Genomic DNA, 15,600 nt, shown 5'->3' on the forward strand with positions numbered 1-15,600 from the left:
CTCCTCTTCCTCCTCCTCCTCCTCCTCCTCCTCTTCTTCTTATTCTTCCTCCTCCTCCTGGAGGGAGGGGATTGAGCCTAGGGACATTCTACTACCAAGCTATACCCTTAGCCCTTTTCTTTCTTTCTTTCTTTCTTTCTTTCTTTCTTTCTTTCTTTCTTTCTTTCTTTCTTTCTTTCTTTCTTTCTTTCCTTCCTTCCTTCCTTCCTTCCTTCCTTCCTTCCTTCCTTCCTTCCTTCCTTCCTTCTAGTTGAGACAGAGTTAATTTTGAACTTTTAATCCTCCTGCCTCAGACTTCCAGGTGGCTGGGATTACAGGTGTGTGCCATCACACCCAGATGCGCTTATTTAATTCTTTACTGTAGAATGTGAGCTTCATGAGAGCTCATTCACACTGTATTCTCAGTGCTGGGCACATAGCAGGGCCCGGGAATGATTTGTTGAATTAATTAGTAAAAGTTGGTCTTAAGTGGCTTCCCTCATTTCTTCTTGTGGAGAGGGAAGAGACCTCCTACCCCACCCAAGAGGCTCCCTCTTCCAGGTCAGCAGTAGTTTCCTCTGGAGGCAAAGCTCTCTGTACCATCCCAGAGCTCCCCCAGCCTTGGGGAGTACTCATCCTTTTCAAAAGACCAGCTTTGTGTCCTCCACTGCAGCCCCTGGACCTCTGAGAACAGGCCCTGGTAACTTGGTGGAAAACCTAGCCCTTATTAAGGGTCCTCTGCATAATTGCTGTAGGAATTGTCAATCAGGGATGTCCCTATACCGTCAGAATCATGTCCTCACCTTCAAAGTGGCCCCCTCAGTGGGCCTGCCTGAGGAGAGGCCTGCAGAGGTGTGGATTCAGTGTATACTCCAGCCCCACTTTGTGAAGGAGAGTGGGGCTGCCCTAGGGCCTCACTGGGCTGGCTGTGCTGTCCTTGAAGGTCCTGTCCCTCAGCTCTCACCTGAGGAAGCCATGTTGGGGGAGGACTCTCTAGTGTGGCAGCCTGGAGAGAGGCAGAGATGCTCTTTGCTGGTACTCACTGGGAAGTGAACCCTATGGCACTGGGTGAAGAGGCTCTCTCCTGGTGTACCTCAGAAGTGGGAGGAGCCCAGATGAGATAAATAAGGACTTTTCAGTTGGTGGCAGTTGAGGGGACTGCAGGGAGCCAATGACTCGCCCCACTCTCTCTGCATTCTGCTCCCATTGTTGATCTGTTCATCTGTGGCCTATGTCCTGGATCCTCATCTGACGCTCACTCTTCCTGCCCAGCAGCCAGCTCCCATGGCAAGATCTGAAAGTCAGGGGCTGGGGATGTGGCTCAAGTGGTAGTGCGCTCGCCTGGCATGCGTGCGGCCCAGGTTCGATCCTCAGCACCACATACAAACAAAGATGTTGTGTCTGCCGAAAACTAACAAATAAATATTTAAAAAAAAAAAAAAAAGATCTGAAAGTCATCTTGTAGAAGAGTGTAAATCAGGCGTCTGCCAGCAGGTGGGAGAGGGGCTTGGGCTGAGCCTAGCACCGGACAGGGGTGAATCTGAGGAGTCTCCTAAGAAGGTGGTGGGAGAAGGAGGATCCAGACCACCCCATGGCAGCATCAGCAGTGGCCCTACACTGGTCTGTAGCTGCCTAAGGCAGCGGGTGGCCTCAGGCAGCTACAGACCAGTGAACCAGATGAGAGGATGAGCCCAAAGAGGTGGACTCACACATACATGGTGGTGGTGGGGAAGTGCTGAGAATAGGCCATCAACTCCAGGGGCTGGGTGCTTCAAAGATTAGGGCCCCTCCCCCACTAGAACCAATGGAGATGAGCTGCTCAGCACCTACTGACAGACTTGTAACACTCTTAGTGGGAGAGGAAGACAGCAGGACAGGAGGACTGAGATGGTGTCAGAGGAAGGACAGAGCTCTCCTTGTGGGAAGTACCTGGGCTATGGCAGGAGGGCAGCAGAGCCCACCTTGGAAGAGGAAATCGATGAAGCCAAAGGCAGGGAGTAATGGTCTCCAAGAGGTGGGGGGCCAGTGTGTACCATCATCACTGCTTGCCTGGATCCCTGCAGGTGGGAAGGGATCACAGGATTTTCCCCCCAGTTCCCTTGTTCTACTTACAAGGCAGTCCCCATTCCTCTACCAGGTGCCCTTGCCTGCCAGGACAGACCACAGGCTGAGCCCAATCTTTGCAAGCCCAGCCAGCCCCAGAGAAAGGTCCAGACTTTACATAGGTGGCTCTCTCCCCTCACCATGCATGCTGGGTGGTCATGCCCTCAACCACCTACCCCTCCTATACTCCCGCACATGTGTGATATTGACAGTTACCCAAATACTGCACTCCGAATCTCCTACAGGAGCCAGGCAATTGCACACACAGCGGCCCTCCTACATTCATCCAGCCGCAGGTGTGACACACCCGTTCCCACAAGACATTCACAGACACACACACTCCTTTCCCCACGGACCCCTTTCTAGATCTCCAAGAAGAGCTAGTGGGTGGTTTGGCCACTGGCTGGCAGGGCCCAGAACCCAAGGGCTCAGTCAGAGGCCCCACAACAAGAGGCCCATAGCAAGCTCCCTCCAGCTTGCTTGCACGCCAGAGAGGACTGACTCCAAAGGTGCTTTATTGAGGAGTGGGAACATAGATGTGGCACAGTGAAGATGGCAGCATTGTTGTCAGTGAAGATCACTGGGACCTTCAGGGTTGGAGAATCCCCCTCAGCACTCATCCTTGGCAGGACTCACACTGTGGGGGTCAGGGAGTGCTCTGCTCGGCTCTACCCATTCGTGGCTGAAGTCAGAATCTCTCCTCCCAAATGAATCCCAAAGATCAAGTTGGGGTAGAGACAAGGAGGTAGGGGAGGGGCAGAGGAGGGCCTAGAGGACTTTCACAGTGTGAAGGGATGGAGCAAGTTAGGGCTGAGTTCCTCCCTTCTTGGCGACAGGGGCCTTGCTGGTAGCCAGAGCCGCTTGATGCTTCTTTTTCCACAGTGCCCAATACTGTGGGTGGGGTCAGCTTCCAAGGTCCAGGAGCCCAGCTTCATCAAGTCTTGAGAGTGAGGTGAGATAGGGCACAGAGACCCCGTCTAAGGGGCCAAGGCTGCTCATTTCTTTAGGATGTGAGCCTTGACACCTTCACCACATTCTTCCCTCCAGAAGTTCAGAAATGAGACAGGTGAGGCCACCTGTGCCCAGGACTGGTTCCTTATGGAGAAAAAATTAAAGTCCCCCCTCTTCTAGTTTTTGTTTAAGTGACACAGGATGGAGGGAACCCAGACAGGGGAATGGACAGAGGCCTTAGTCCGCTAGGAGGCGGACAGCTCCCGGGGCAGGTTGAGCTGCGACCCTTCGGGGCGCGGCACACAAACTGCTGTGGGCGCGGGCGCGTCCAGGCTGAAGAGGCCGGGGCCCGGGACCGGGCTGGAGCGGCCAGAGGACGCGGCCGAGGCAGCGGGGCTGAGCTGTACGGCCGTGGTGTCCTGCGCCGTGCGCTCGCTGCTTTCCATCTCCAGCGCCACCGGCCCCGCGCGCCCGCCATTCTGGCCCCGGGCCGCCGCTTCCAAGGAGCGCGTACGGAGCGCAGGGCCCCGGCGGCTACACACGCAGCAGGCTGCGAAAAAACCGAGCGCCAGCACTAGCAGCGCCGGCCCTACGATCAGTGGCACATTGTGGCCTGGCAGGAAGGAGGCGAACGCACCCACTAGCGTCACGTTCACACCCGCCAGCAGCACGCACAGACCGCAGGCGCAGCACAGCGCGGGTGACGGTAGGCCTGGCAACCGGCCCTGGGCACGGCCGGGCGCGGGAGCCACAGGTCCCTTGCTCTTCTTTTTCTTTGTGGGCGGCATCGGCCTGAGCACGCCTGGCACGCATCAAGATCCCTCCAGCCAGGGGCGAGCTCACGATGATCCTGTGAGCACACAGAGAGGGCGAGTAAGTGGAGCATCTCAGCTCAGTTCCCTGGCTACATTATGTGCCTGGAAGTGAAGAGGTCATCTTGGGCAGACCCCTGCCTCTGCTTTTGCCTCTGGGAAACAACCCACCTCATATGTATAGTCAGCCTGTTTTCCCCACCTAACTCCTGGAGTCCCTCACCGCTAATTTTGCCATTCGCCCTCCCTCCACACAGCGCCTCCAAGAAGCCTTCCTGGGAGAATTAAATTAAGAGAGTGAATCTCTGTGAAACCCTCAGCAGGGTACTTATTAAATGATCATTATCATCACTGTCAATAGTTATAGTCAGAGGACACAGCTCTTGGGTTTTTGACAACTCCACCTCCAACTCTGCCTGGAGATCATTTGATCTAGCCCCTCCTTACTCAGATGAAGGAAATGAAGTTTAGCCCTGCACTGTGGAGCAGGCCTGTAATCCCAGCAACTCTGGAGCAGGAGGATTCAAGTTCCAGGTCGGCCTAGCATATTAGTGATTCTGGAGGCAATTTAAAAAATAAAAAGGGATGGGAATGTAACTCATCCCCAAGATCTTGCCTCCCTCAAGTCCCTGTTGTCTTTGTAGCTCTCCTGTGCCTTTAAATAAATTTCTTAAATACTAAATCCAGCTTTTTTAGTTATTCTCAGTGGTGAGTTGGTCTGATATGAGCTAGTCTACCTTAACCAGAAACAGAATTCTAGATGAGAATCTGAAAAAAAGTAAAGTGCTTCTGGGTTCAAGTTCAATAAACAAAACAAAACAAAACACAACACAAAACCAAACAAAGATGAAGGAGGAGGAGGAGGAGGAGAAAGGAAGGAAGGAAACAATCAGTTAATGCTCAGGAGAGGTCTAGTACTTTATTCAAGATCCAGGACCTATGAATGATATGTGGATGCTAATTCACAAGGGGAGGGGGAGAATAGTTATATTTCTGGACTAAACAGAGGGTAATGAAGGAGGGAAAGCGGGTATGGGGGTAGGAATGATAGGAGTAGAATTAATTGGACATTATTACCCTAGGTGCATATATGATTACATGACCTGTGTAACTCTACATCATGCACAACTAGACAAATAAGTTATACTCCATTTATGTATGTCAAAAAAAGTGTCAGTGAAGGGTCCTGGTTAGGTAGGGGAGTAATCAGATGGCAGCACAAATGGGAGCAGAGCATGGAGAGTGAGGAACAGGGAGGGTGACCAGGACAAGAGGCCCCATATTCTGTGTTCAGGATTATCACATGTGACATGGGGTTAATAATAGAATCAGGGGCTGGGGTGATGGCTCAGAGGTAGAGTGCTTGTCTGGCACGTGTGAGGCCTTGGGTTCAATTCTCAACACCACATACAAATAAATAAATTAAATCAATGACTAAAAAATATAATAATAATAATAATAATAGAATTAGCCTTATAGGATATAGTAATAATTAAATGCTTTAAACTAAATAAAGTTAAATAAAGTTCTTAGAACAGTGCTGATTAAACGTTAACCATGCCCTTGAGGGAGAGTTATTACATCTCAGATCTGAGAAGCTGGTCATGTCATGTATGGAAACAGAAGAGTTGGTTGGCCTTCCAATTGGAGGTGTCTTCCTGACTGTCTCCAAAGCCTCACACTTTGGGATTGGAAAAAGCTTGATGACTAGGTGAACAAAAATGAGAGATAGTACCAGGAAGGGGCAGCTCAAGCAGGTCAGAGGGCTTGGAGGATCACCTCCAGGCCTCCAGATCTGATGACTCCAGGGCTCCCCGTCCTGGCACTATGCTGACAGGTGGCAGTTCTACTGGGACTCACTCCAACCAAGAATCATCTTGCTGCCACACCAAGCTGGCAGGGAGTCAGAAATCCCAAAATCCTGGCAAAGAAAGCTCATGTAGACCCTTCAGGTCAGTCATGGGTAAACCATAGATTCCTTGGGAAGTGTCAGACACGCACGAGCCATCTCTTTTAACCGGCTGCTGCTGGTTCTGCCAGGCAGCAATAGCAACAACTAAAGGGATACAGCAGTTTACAGTTTGCAAAGAACTTTTATATCCGTGATATCACTTAATCCCTACAACTGCATGACACTTACTAATAACCACATTTACAACTGAGGAAATTGAGGCTCAGAGAGGATTGGGCTCTGGTAGTTGGAGTAAAAGGAAGAAAAGACAACCTAAAGCCAGAGTAAGAGAGCAGATATCTGGGCCACACTATACACAATATTGCTTCATTTTAAAGACAAAGATCTGGGCTGGGGATGTGGCTCAAGCGGTAGCACGCTCACCTGGCATGTGTGCGGCCTGGGTTTGATCCTCAGCACCACTTATAAACAAAGATGTTGTGTCTGCTGAAAAACAAAACAAAACAAAAAAAAATTCTCTCTCTCTCTCAAAAATATATCTTTAAAAAAAAAAAGACAAAGATCTGATGCTCAGAAGAAGCTGTGAGATTTCCAGATTTTCCTTTCAAAACACTCACTCCCTTTAATTATCAATATCTGACATTATCTGGCAAAGGTGGGATTTTTATTTTTATTTTTTTAATTTTTATTTTATTTATTTTTGGTACCAAGGTTTGAACTCAGGGACACTTAACCACTGAATCACATCTCCAGCCATATTTTATATTATTAGATACAGGGTCTCCCTGAGTTGCTTATAAACCCACGGTCCTCCTGCCTCAGCGCCCTCTGTGCGGTTGTGCCCGGCTAACAGTGAGATATTTCTGTTGGGAAGGCTCCCTCTGAGGCTGAGTGTGTCTCTGGTAGAGGGGGCAGAGTCTGGACCTTCATCACACTTCATGAAAGACTAGAAAGCTGGTTGGTGAGGTGGCTGGAAGACCCAAATACCTCATTTTTTTCCCTTTTAGGGAATTTTTTTGTCTTTGGGTTTCAGCAGTTTTACTATGATGTGCTAAACTCTGTGTGTGTGTGTGTGTGTGTGTGTGTGTGTGTGTGTGTGTGTAATTTATCCTTCGTGGTTTCCTGGTACTTCTACAACATGTGGGTCAACATCTACCCCCAGTATGAGAAAATTTCAGACATTCTTTTTCCCAATTTTCTCTCGCCTCTCCTTTTGGGGTCCTGTTGCACATATGTTCAACCATCCGGTTTTGTTCCACATGCCTCTCACACTCTATTCTGTATTTTTCCAGGCTTCCCCCTCCCTTCTGTTTCTGTCTGGATATTTCTCTTCTGATTTATCAACCAGTTCTCTAACCTTTTCTTCCCAAGTGTCTTTCCCTACTGTTAAATTCATCTCTTGAGTTCTTTTTTCCCCCTTTTCTGTGATATGGAGGATTGAGTTACACTTTATCACTGAGTTACATCCCCAACCGTTTTATTTTTTATTTTAAGACAGGACTCCACTAAGTTGCAGAGTCTGGCCTGGAACTTGTGATCCTCCTGCCTCAGCCTTCTAAATGGCTGAGATTACAAGTGTGTGCCACCACTCCTGGCCATCTATTGAGTACTTAATTTCAGTTATTACTTCTTTTCTTCCCAAGATCTTGCCTCCCTGAAGTCCCTATTGTGAGACGCTGTCTCAAAAAAAAAAAAAAAAAAAAAAAGAGCTGGCGATGTAACTCTTCCCCAAGATCTTGCTTCCCTCAAGTCCCTGTTGCCTTTGTAGCTCTCCTGTGCCTTTAAATAAATTTCTTAAATACTAAATCCAGCTTTTTTAGTTATTCTCAGTGGTGAGTTGGTCTGATACAAGCTAGTCTACCTTAACCAGAAACAGAACTCTAAATGATAATCTGAAATTTGCACTTTCAGATTGATAATGAACAGTTGTGCTGTACAGAACACTTTACAATAATATCTAATTTAATTTTTGTAACATAAGATTATTACCATTAGATTCCCCATTTTATAGATGAGGAAATCAAGGCACAGAAATTATTATGTAAACTCATCCCAAACCACTCAGCGGCAGTGCTGGTGGTGCCAGGATTCAAAACCTGGTGTCCTGACTCCAAAGCCTGAGCTCTCAGCCAAGCAAACTGCTAAATTTGCTAAATATCTGTTGAATGACTGAAGTACCAGGCATGTCACAGGCTCTCCTCTAGGCCCTGTAGTTAAACTCCTGAAATTGGCTCATATATCTCTCAAATGTTAGCAGCAGAGGAGGAAATTGAGGCTGTGTTTTCCCTGTTGCAAGGAAGGTAAACTCTCTCTCTCTCTTTTTAAATACCTTTAACTAACTAACTAGCTAATTAATTAATTAATTAATTTTTATGTGGTGCCGAGGATTGAACCCAGTGCTTCACATGTGCTAAACAAGCACTCTACCACTGAGCCACACCCCCAGCCCAGGAAGGTAAACTGTCCTGGCCCCTTCCTTGGGTTGGCATACTTGGTTCAAAAGAAAGCAAATTCCTGCCAGGGGCTGAGCTTCTAATGCTAACTGCCAATGGTGATTCTTATCTGCTTGTAGGTGGCAGAGCTAACTCTATAAACAGACCTGTTCAGAAACAACTCCTGGAATTTCCATCTCAGACCCAGAAAGAGCTAAGGACATGTGGGTGCTGGGCTTACGCCTGCAGTTGCCTCCACTCTGGCTAACTAAGATCTGGACATGGGCAGGGGTGAGGCATTGAGGTCGTTCAGCAGTTGCAATTTAATTTCCACCTCCATTTCCTCTGGGGGACTGTGGCCCTCTGGGTGCCCCGCTGTGGGGTTCTGTTTTGTTGTGGGAGCTCTGGCTGGCACTGTTGTGAGATGTCCTTGGTGCTGTTCACTGAATCCTTCTGGCTTTCCTTCTTTCTGAGCACATGTGAAGATGGCATCTCCTGGCCAATCTGTGATTCTGGCCAATGAACTGTGACTTATGTCACTTCCAGTTGGAGTCCTGGATTATGAAGCAGGACCTTCCAAATTGATGCTTTTGCTATCTCCAATCCTCCAAGCCCTTTCTATTTCAAGTCCATCCCTGAAACCTAGCACCTGATGAGCAGTCACTGCTCTGAATCTTGAGTTGCTAGGATTGAGAGACCTTCCCTTTAGTGAGTTCTCTAAGCTGCTGAGCCTGTGAAGGTAACCTAGACCAAGCTTTCCATCTACAGATGGAGAAACTGAGGCTTGGAGTGGGGAAGGTCATGGAATCAGTACAAAGTCAAAACAGACTACCCCTTTTCCCACCCAGTCGGACTCTGAACGTTGACATTAGCACCCATGACCCTGGCCATTAGCTCTCCTTTTTGTCTTGTGTCTCTCTGGGAAGGCCCTGTGATCTCTATTTGGGAGTTCAATCTAGGAGCTGTTCGCAGCAGGGTCAGGTACTTGGACCTCAGATGACAAACATTTTGGATTTTGATCTGGTTGGACAACTGGAAGGGTTGGAGTCCCTCTCTAGGTCTAGCTATCTGAACGTAAAGGAAGAGCTGTAAGCAGGTTATTGTCCCCAGTGGAAGTCTGTCATCAATCTGCTGCCCTACCCTCAACTACCTGAGGTTTGTGAAGGCGGAAATGGGGACCTGTTCAGAAATTACTATCAAAATATCAAAGGATCTCATAAAAATGCTACACTGATCTGTAATATGGCTGTCCCTGTTCATTGTTCTAAATTCTTTGCTTTGAGCCAGGACTAAGTTATTTCCTTGAGAAGTCACTGCTGCTCAGAAGGGGTCCTGATTATGGGGGAGGGGCACACACATTGAACAGTGACTCTGTGCTAAGCACCTTCCCTATGTCAACTCCTTTAATCTTCACCACAAACCCTGTGAGCTGTTACAAGACTGCCCCATCACAGTGAGGCTCAAAGAGGTGAAGGGATGTTTCCTGGTTCACTGGTTGTAATGAGGAAAGTTCAGGTTTAAACGACTCCGTCAGATTGGAAAGTCTGTTTTTCCTATATCGGAACTGCTGCTTATGAGAAGGTATAGAGATGTTTGCCTCCTAAAAGAATGCAATCATTGATTATTACTCTCCAGGTATCATCAACAAGCTTGGGTGGTAGTTCTCAGTAGGTGGAGGCCAGAGCTGCTGGGGAGGGGGATCTCTGCCCGAAGCCCCTTCAGGTAAGCCTGCCGCAGGTTCCCAGTCCACAGCTCTGGGATATTAGTATTGCACAAGAGCAGCTGCCTGACCAGGGGTACCTTCCAGGATTCTTTGGCCCCTGATTCCTGTTTCAGTGGCTGAAGAGTCTCTGGGTGAGGGGCTTGGGGCTTCAGTTAAAACAGCCACTGGCCTAGGGCCCTCTGTCCTCCAAGTGAGACCCATTTGGCCAGTCAGAGAGCTTTACTCCTGAGAATTCCTGTTTCCCCTTAGTTCCTGAATTCTGGGCCAGTCCTCTCCACTGGTGCCCCCACCCCATGCTCTTTCTATCCTCAACTCCACCTCCATCCTCAGGGAACCTCCCACATCACCATTACTCATTACTGGATGGGGCTTATTCACTACCCTGCAAGCTCTCAGATTCTGCCAACTGAATTCTGTCTCTCCAGAGCCTGAAGAGCCACTATCACCCCACCCCAGCCAATCCACAGGTCTTTCCCCACCCCAGGAGCATTTGAGCATGCACACATGCGCACGTGCACACAAGCACACATGCACATAAGCACACAGATGATTCCCCATGCTAGAAACAAGGTCTGAGGATGAAGTCTGAAGGTGTGGCTTTCCAGTCCCTGTCACTGACTTCTGGGCCCCATCATTCTCATCCGTGAGTGCAAGTGCACACATGCATACACATATCCCACATGCACACTCAGGGTTCAGACATATCCCAAAATACAAGCACAGCTGCATTACACACAGGGTTGCAGATACACACTCCCGGTTGCCTGCCTTTCTGGTGGAGATGGGTTGCTGCCTAACAGATGTATCTTGGGAGACTTTTTGCCTTAACAGCAGCAGCCCCTGAACATTAACAACGGGGTGTAGGGGTACGAGTTCTGTTCAGCTGCTCTGATGGCACCCTCCTATTTACAGTGGGTCTCCAGGCCTGTAGCTGGCAAGCATTCACTGCACTCCTCACTGTGCCTCTCACTGGGCTGTTTCATTAGTGCTATCAGCAAAGTGGGAGTTTGCTCTAGATATCTCTGCAGGCTCTGAGGGTTCTGACTTTTAGCACAGCTGAGGGACCTAGGGATACAGGACTCTGAAGCTCTCTCTGCAGCAACCAAAGCCTTGTGTGTTCATTAGACCAGCCTCCCCACCCATTCAGGCAAAGGTAATCCTCCTGCTCTGGGGGCTTCTGACCCTCTTTCCAATCCTTCGTGATAATGAGACTTGCCACCTGCTGGGGCCTCCCAGCCTGGAATCTCAGCCTTAGTCTGGGCCTCTGCCTCTGCCCTCGGCAACTCAGTTGCCCGAGCCAGCAGGAGAGGCCAGGAGAGAGGATTTCAGACTGCTGGAGTGGAACTGCTCTTCCTGTCTGCTTCCTTTGGGACAACTCTGTTTCCCTTCCAGTTAAGTCCTACCCCAAGGACTGCAGCATCTTGTACATAGCCATCTGACTCTGCCCTGACTCTTTATATCCAATGCCCAGTTCCTCCATTGCACCCAGGCCATCAGCCCCCTTTATCCTTGCCCCAGGACCTTATCACCCTGTTGTGACCCTGAACCAATCCACCTCTGAGAAACCTGGAAATCTTACTCTTGACTTTACCCCAACTGCTATGACTATACAAACAAATGGACAGCACCTACTTTGTGCTCAACACCATTCTAAGCTGCTATGGCCTGAGTATGGTTTGTTTCCTGGGAAACACATGTGGACATTTGTGTTGATGTTGAGAGGTAAGGCCTCCAAGAGGCAATTAGATCATTAAGAGGGGTTAATGCTTTTCTTATGGGATTGGGTTAATACTTTTTTTTTCCCCCGCTTGGGTTAATTCTTGAGGTGGGCAAGTTCTCTCTTTTGCTGGAGTGGGCTAGTCACTGTGGAAATGGGGTGATAAAGTTAGTTTGCTCTTTTACTTTTGTCTCTTTTTACATGTACCTGCTTGCCCTTCTGCTTTCTGCCATGAGGTGAAGCAGCACACAACCATCACCAGTAACTGGGCAAATGCCAGCATCTTCCTCTTTAGATCCCCAGCTTCCAGAATGGCGAGTTAAATAAACTTCTTTCCTTTAGAAATCACATAGTCTCGCCAGGCACAGTGGCACACATCTGTAATCCCAGCAACTAGGAGGTTGAGAGAGAGAATTGCAAGTTCAAAGCCAGCCTCAGCAACTTAGTGGGGCTCTATGCAAATTAGCAAGAAAGACTCTGCCTCAAAATAAAAAGTAAGGGGTTGGGGGTTGTGGCTCACGGGTAGAGTGCTCGCTGGCACATGTGAGGCCCTGGGTTTGATCCTCAGCACCACATAAAAATAAATAAATAAAGGTATTGTGTCCAACTACAACTAAAAGATAAAGTAAAAAGTAAAAAGGACTGGAGATATAGCTTGGTTAAATGTCCCTGGGGTCAATCACAGTACCAAAAAGAAAAAAAAAAAAGAAAAGAAAAGAAAGAAAAAAGAAATTTACCCAGTCTCAGGTATGCTGTTATAGCAACAGAAAATGGACAAACACATAAGACTTTTATATAGATTAACTCACATAAATGTATGACAATCCTAAGCAGTAGGTATTATTATTATTATTATTTGGTACTGGGGATTGAACCCAGGGGCACTCAACAACTGAGCCACATACCCAGCCCTTTTTAAATTTTTTATTTAGAGTCAGGGTCTTGTTGGGTTGCTTAGAGCCTCACTAAGTTGCTGAGGCTGGCTTTGAACTCACGATCCTCCTGCCTGCCTCAGCCTCTTGAGCCACTGGGATTATAAGCATGTGTCACTACACCGAGGAGGTAGGCTTATGGCCATTCATATTTAACATATAGGGAAACAGAAACTCAGAGAGGTTAAACTATTCACTGAAGTTCACAGATATGGTAGTAATACATGGTAAAGCCAGGATTCAAACCTAGGTCATGTGTCTCCTAAATCCATGCTCTTCACCAGGACTGTGTACTGCCTCTTGCTATAACTGTTCTCTGATCACACACAATCCCTGGAACCCATTTTCTCCATGATATTCTTTTTTTTTTTTTTTTTAGAATTTTAATATTTATTTATTTATTTTTTTAGTTATCGGCAGACACAACATCTTTGTTTGTATATGGTGCTGAGGATCGAACCCAGGCCGCACGCATGCGAGGCGAGCGCGCTACCACTTGAGCCACATCCCTAGCCCTCTCCATGATATTCTTGCCTGTTTCTTTCTGTATCCACTTGAGATCCCACACTGACTGATTTCAGTTATTCTCTTGCAACTGAACATGTCACTTTGTCCTTTTGTCAAAGTTGCTTAGAAAATTCTCAGCCTTGCCTTGGTCCAGCTTCCTGTCTCTCCAAGTCTGTGCTCAAACTGCCAGGCCTGGTCAGACAGAAAAAAACCACAGGTGGACAGCACAGGCTCTCTGTAGATCCCTGCTCTGACTTCATTTGGGCCCTCAAGGCTTTTAGGAAACCTTCCCTTCCTAGTCTGAGCTCACCAACTTCTTCCTCACTGGACCACACCTCCTCCTGGAAACATCTCAACCTGTCCTATCTTAAAACAAAACCTTTCTTCAACTCCAGGTCATTATAGTCTCCAGCTAACATAAATTCATTTTTATTTTGCAGTACTGGGGATTTAGCCCAGGGGTGCTCTACTACTGGCCTACATTCCCAGTCCTTTTTTATTTTGAGACAGAGTTTTGCTAAGTTGCTGAGAATGGAACGTGTGATCCTCTTGCCTCAGCCTCCCAGGTAACTGGAATTACAGTCATGCACCACAGTGCCTGCCTGGCCTCTCTCCCCCTCTTGAAAGCACTGTCTATGCTCCATACTTCACTTCCTTCTCAAGCATCATACAGTCCAACTTGGTTTTTGCTCCATTACTCTTGGACTCCATGCTCACCAAGGTTACCAGCAGACTGCTGAGTTCAATGAACACCATTTGAATAGGCTGCTGTCCCTAGCTTCAGTCTGCTGAGTCTTCCTTCCTGGGAACACTCTGTCTCTGGGATACGGGTTCCTTCTCCCACAAAGCCTACAGCTTCAGCCAGTGCTGGCCCCTCCTTCTCCCATAGGCTTCTCTCCACACATTTCCAACTCATCTCTGAATCCTGCAGATTCTCCCACCAAGTATCCCTGAGTCCGTCCCCTCCTCTCTGGACTCACTGCTATCCCTGCTTACCCACTATCTCCATCTCTTCCAAACAATAAGACCCTCCTGGGCCTACACTGCAGTTGCTCCAACCATGACTCTTCTGGGTGACTTTTTTTTTTTTTTTTTTTTTGGTACTGAGGATCAAATCTAAGGGCACTCTACCTCTGAGCTACATCCCCAGACCTTTTTATTTTATTTTTGAGACAGGGTCTCACTAAGTTTCCCAGGCTGGCCTGGAACTTGCCATCATCCTGCCTCAACTTCCCAAGTAACTGGGATTACAGTCATGTGCCACCACACTCAGCTTCAAGCGGCTCTTTGATTCTTCTCTGGTGGAGCTGAGCTCACCAGGGTTGGTGAGCTGTACTGACCAGGTATGGTGAGCTTGACTCAGCAAGTATGGTAGACCCCCAGACCCCTGTGCCTAAGCCCTGGGCTTCATCTTCAGCTGGCCCACCCCAGTTCTGCTTTCCAGTGTAGCTGGGATGCTCCTTCTTTCCTTCCTTCCTTCCTTTAGCTTCCTAACTTGCCAACTCATGGTTCTCAGATTCTTGACTCCCTCCAGGGCCCTTGAAGTGACTCCTGTGTCCAGGTTCGCTTGTTCCAACTGGCTTCCCCCAGGAGCAGGATTGTGTGTTCCTTGCTTGTCATTGTGTCCCCAGTGAGGTGCCTGCCTCTCTCCAGGTGCCCAGTGAATACTGGTTAAATACACAGGGAAAGCAGGCATTGTTCAGGGAGGCCATCCATGTCCATCTTCTGCCTTCCTGGCTTCACTTGTCTCTTGGTTTGAAGTTGCAGGATGCTCACTGCTCTCTACTTTGGGTCTTTGGGAGGATGTGGGGGATGGAAGGGGCTTCTAAGGCAGCTCTACAGAGTTAAGAGCAGGAGGGAAAAGGATAGCGCAGAGGGGGTCCAAGGCAGCCAGTTCATGGTGTCTTCCCTTCTTGTGTCCCTCTCACATCTGTTTTCTCAAGGCCACGTGTTCCTGACCCCTTGTCTGGGCACTGCTTCCCCTGACTCCTGGGAGTTCAAGACTGGACAGAGTATGTCTCCCTTTTCTTAAAGCCGCCCCTTCCCTTCCCCCCTCCCTCGCCCTCCCTCCAGCTTTCCTCAACTCCTGCAGCCCTCACTCACCTGAGTCGGTGTCTGGACACTGCCCTGTAGTCTGACTGGGCTGACCCCTGAGCGCAGGGTGGCCAGGAAGCGCTTGCGGTCAGTCGGGGCGCTGCCTGCAGACTTCTTCGAGGCGCTGGGTGGAGTGCCAGGCGGGGGTCGCGGCGGGGTGTCCACCCCACCCGTCAAGCTGTGACAGTCCAGCAGAGAGGCTGGGAGAGGGGCTCCGGGTGGGTGGGCACACTGGGCCCAGGGTTCCTCGCGACACGCGCAGCCCCGCTCAGCCCGCTCCCGCGGAGCAGTCGCGGCGGCGACAGGTGGGAGGAGCGGCGCGCGGGCCGGGTTGGCGGCGGAGCGGGAGCCGGCTGAGCGGGGCTCCCAACCACCTGCCACCACCCGCGGCCCCTCGCAGAGCGTGGGCAGCTGACCTCCGCCCCGCAACCCAGGGGC

General features: G+C 49.1%; 1 protein-coding gene across 2 annotated transcripts; it reads right to left on the reverse strand.

Moving 5' to 3' along the window:
- Positions 1 to 2,580: 2,580 nt before the first annotated feature.
- On the reverse strand, positions 2,581 to 15,565 carry Tmem275 (transmembrane protein 275). Of its 2 annotated transcripts, none has more exons than XM_040288614.2 (2): positions 15,172 to 15,565; positions 2,581 to 3,883 (listed from the first exon to the last, which is right to left on the reverse strand). In XM_040288614.2, exon 2 carries the CDS (start codon positions 3,819 to 3,821, stop codon positions 3,279 to 3,281), a length of 543 nt encoding a protein of 180 aa, XP_040144548.2. In that variant the 5' UTR covers positions 3,822 to 3,883; positions 15,172 to 15,565; the 3' UTR covers positions 2,581 to 3,278. The 2 variants fall into 2 exon arrangements, with proteins under 2 accessions (XP_040144548.2, XP_077881036.1); XM_078024910.1 differs by lacking the exon at positions 15,172 to 15,565 and adding an exon at positions 6,181 to 6,265.
- Between the last annotated feature and the right edge of the window lie 35 nt (positions 15,566 to 15,600).

Source organism: Ictidomys tridecemlineatus, chromosome 11, assembly GCF_052094955.1.
Source record: "Ictidomys tridecemlineatus isolate mIctTri1 chromosome 11, mIctTri1.hap1, whole genome shotgun sequence".
NCBI classification, from domain to species: domain Eukaryota; kingdom Metazoa; phylum Chordata; class Mammalia; order Rodentia; family Sciuridae; genus Ictidomys; species Ictidomys tridecemlineatus.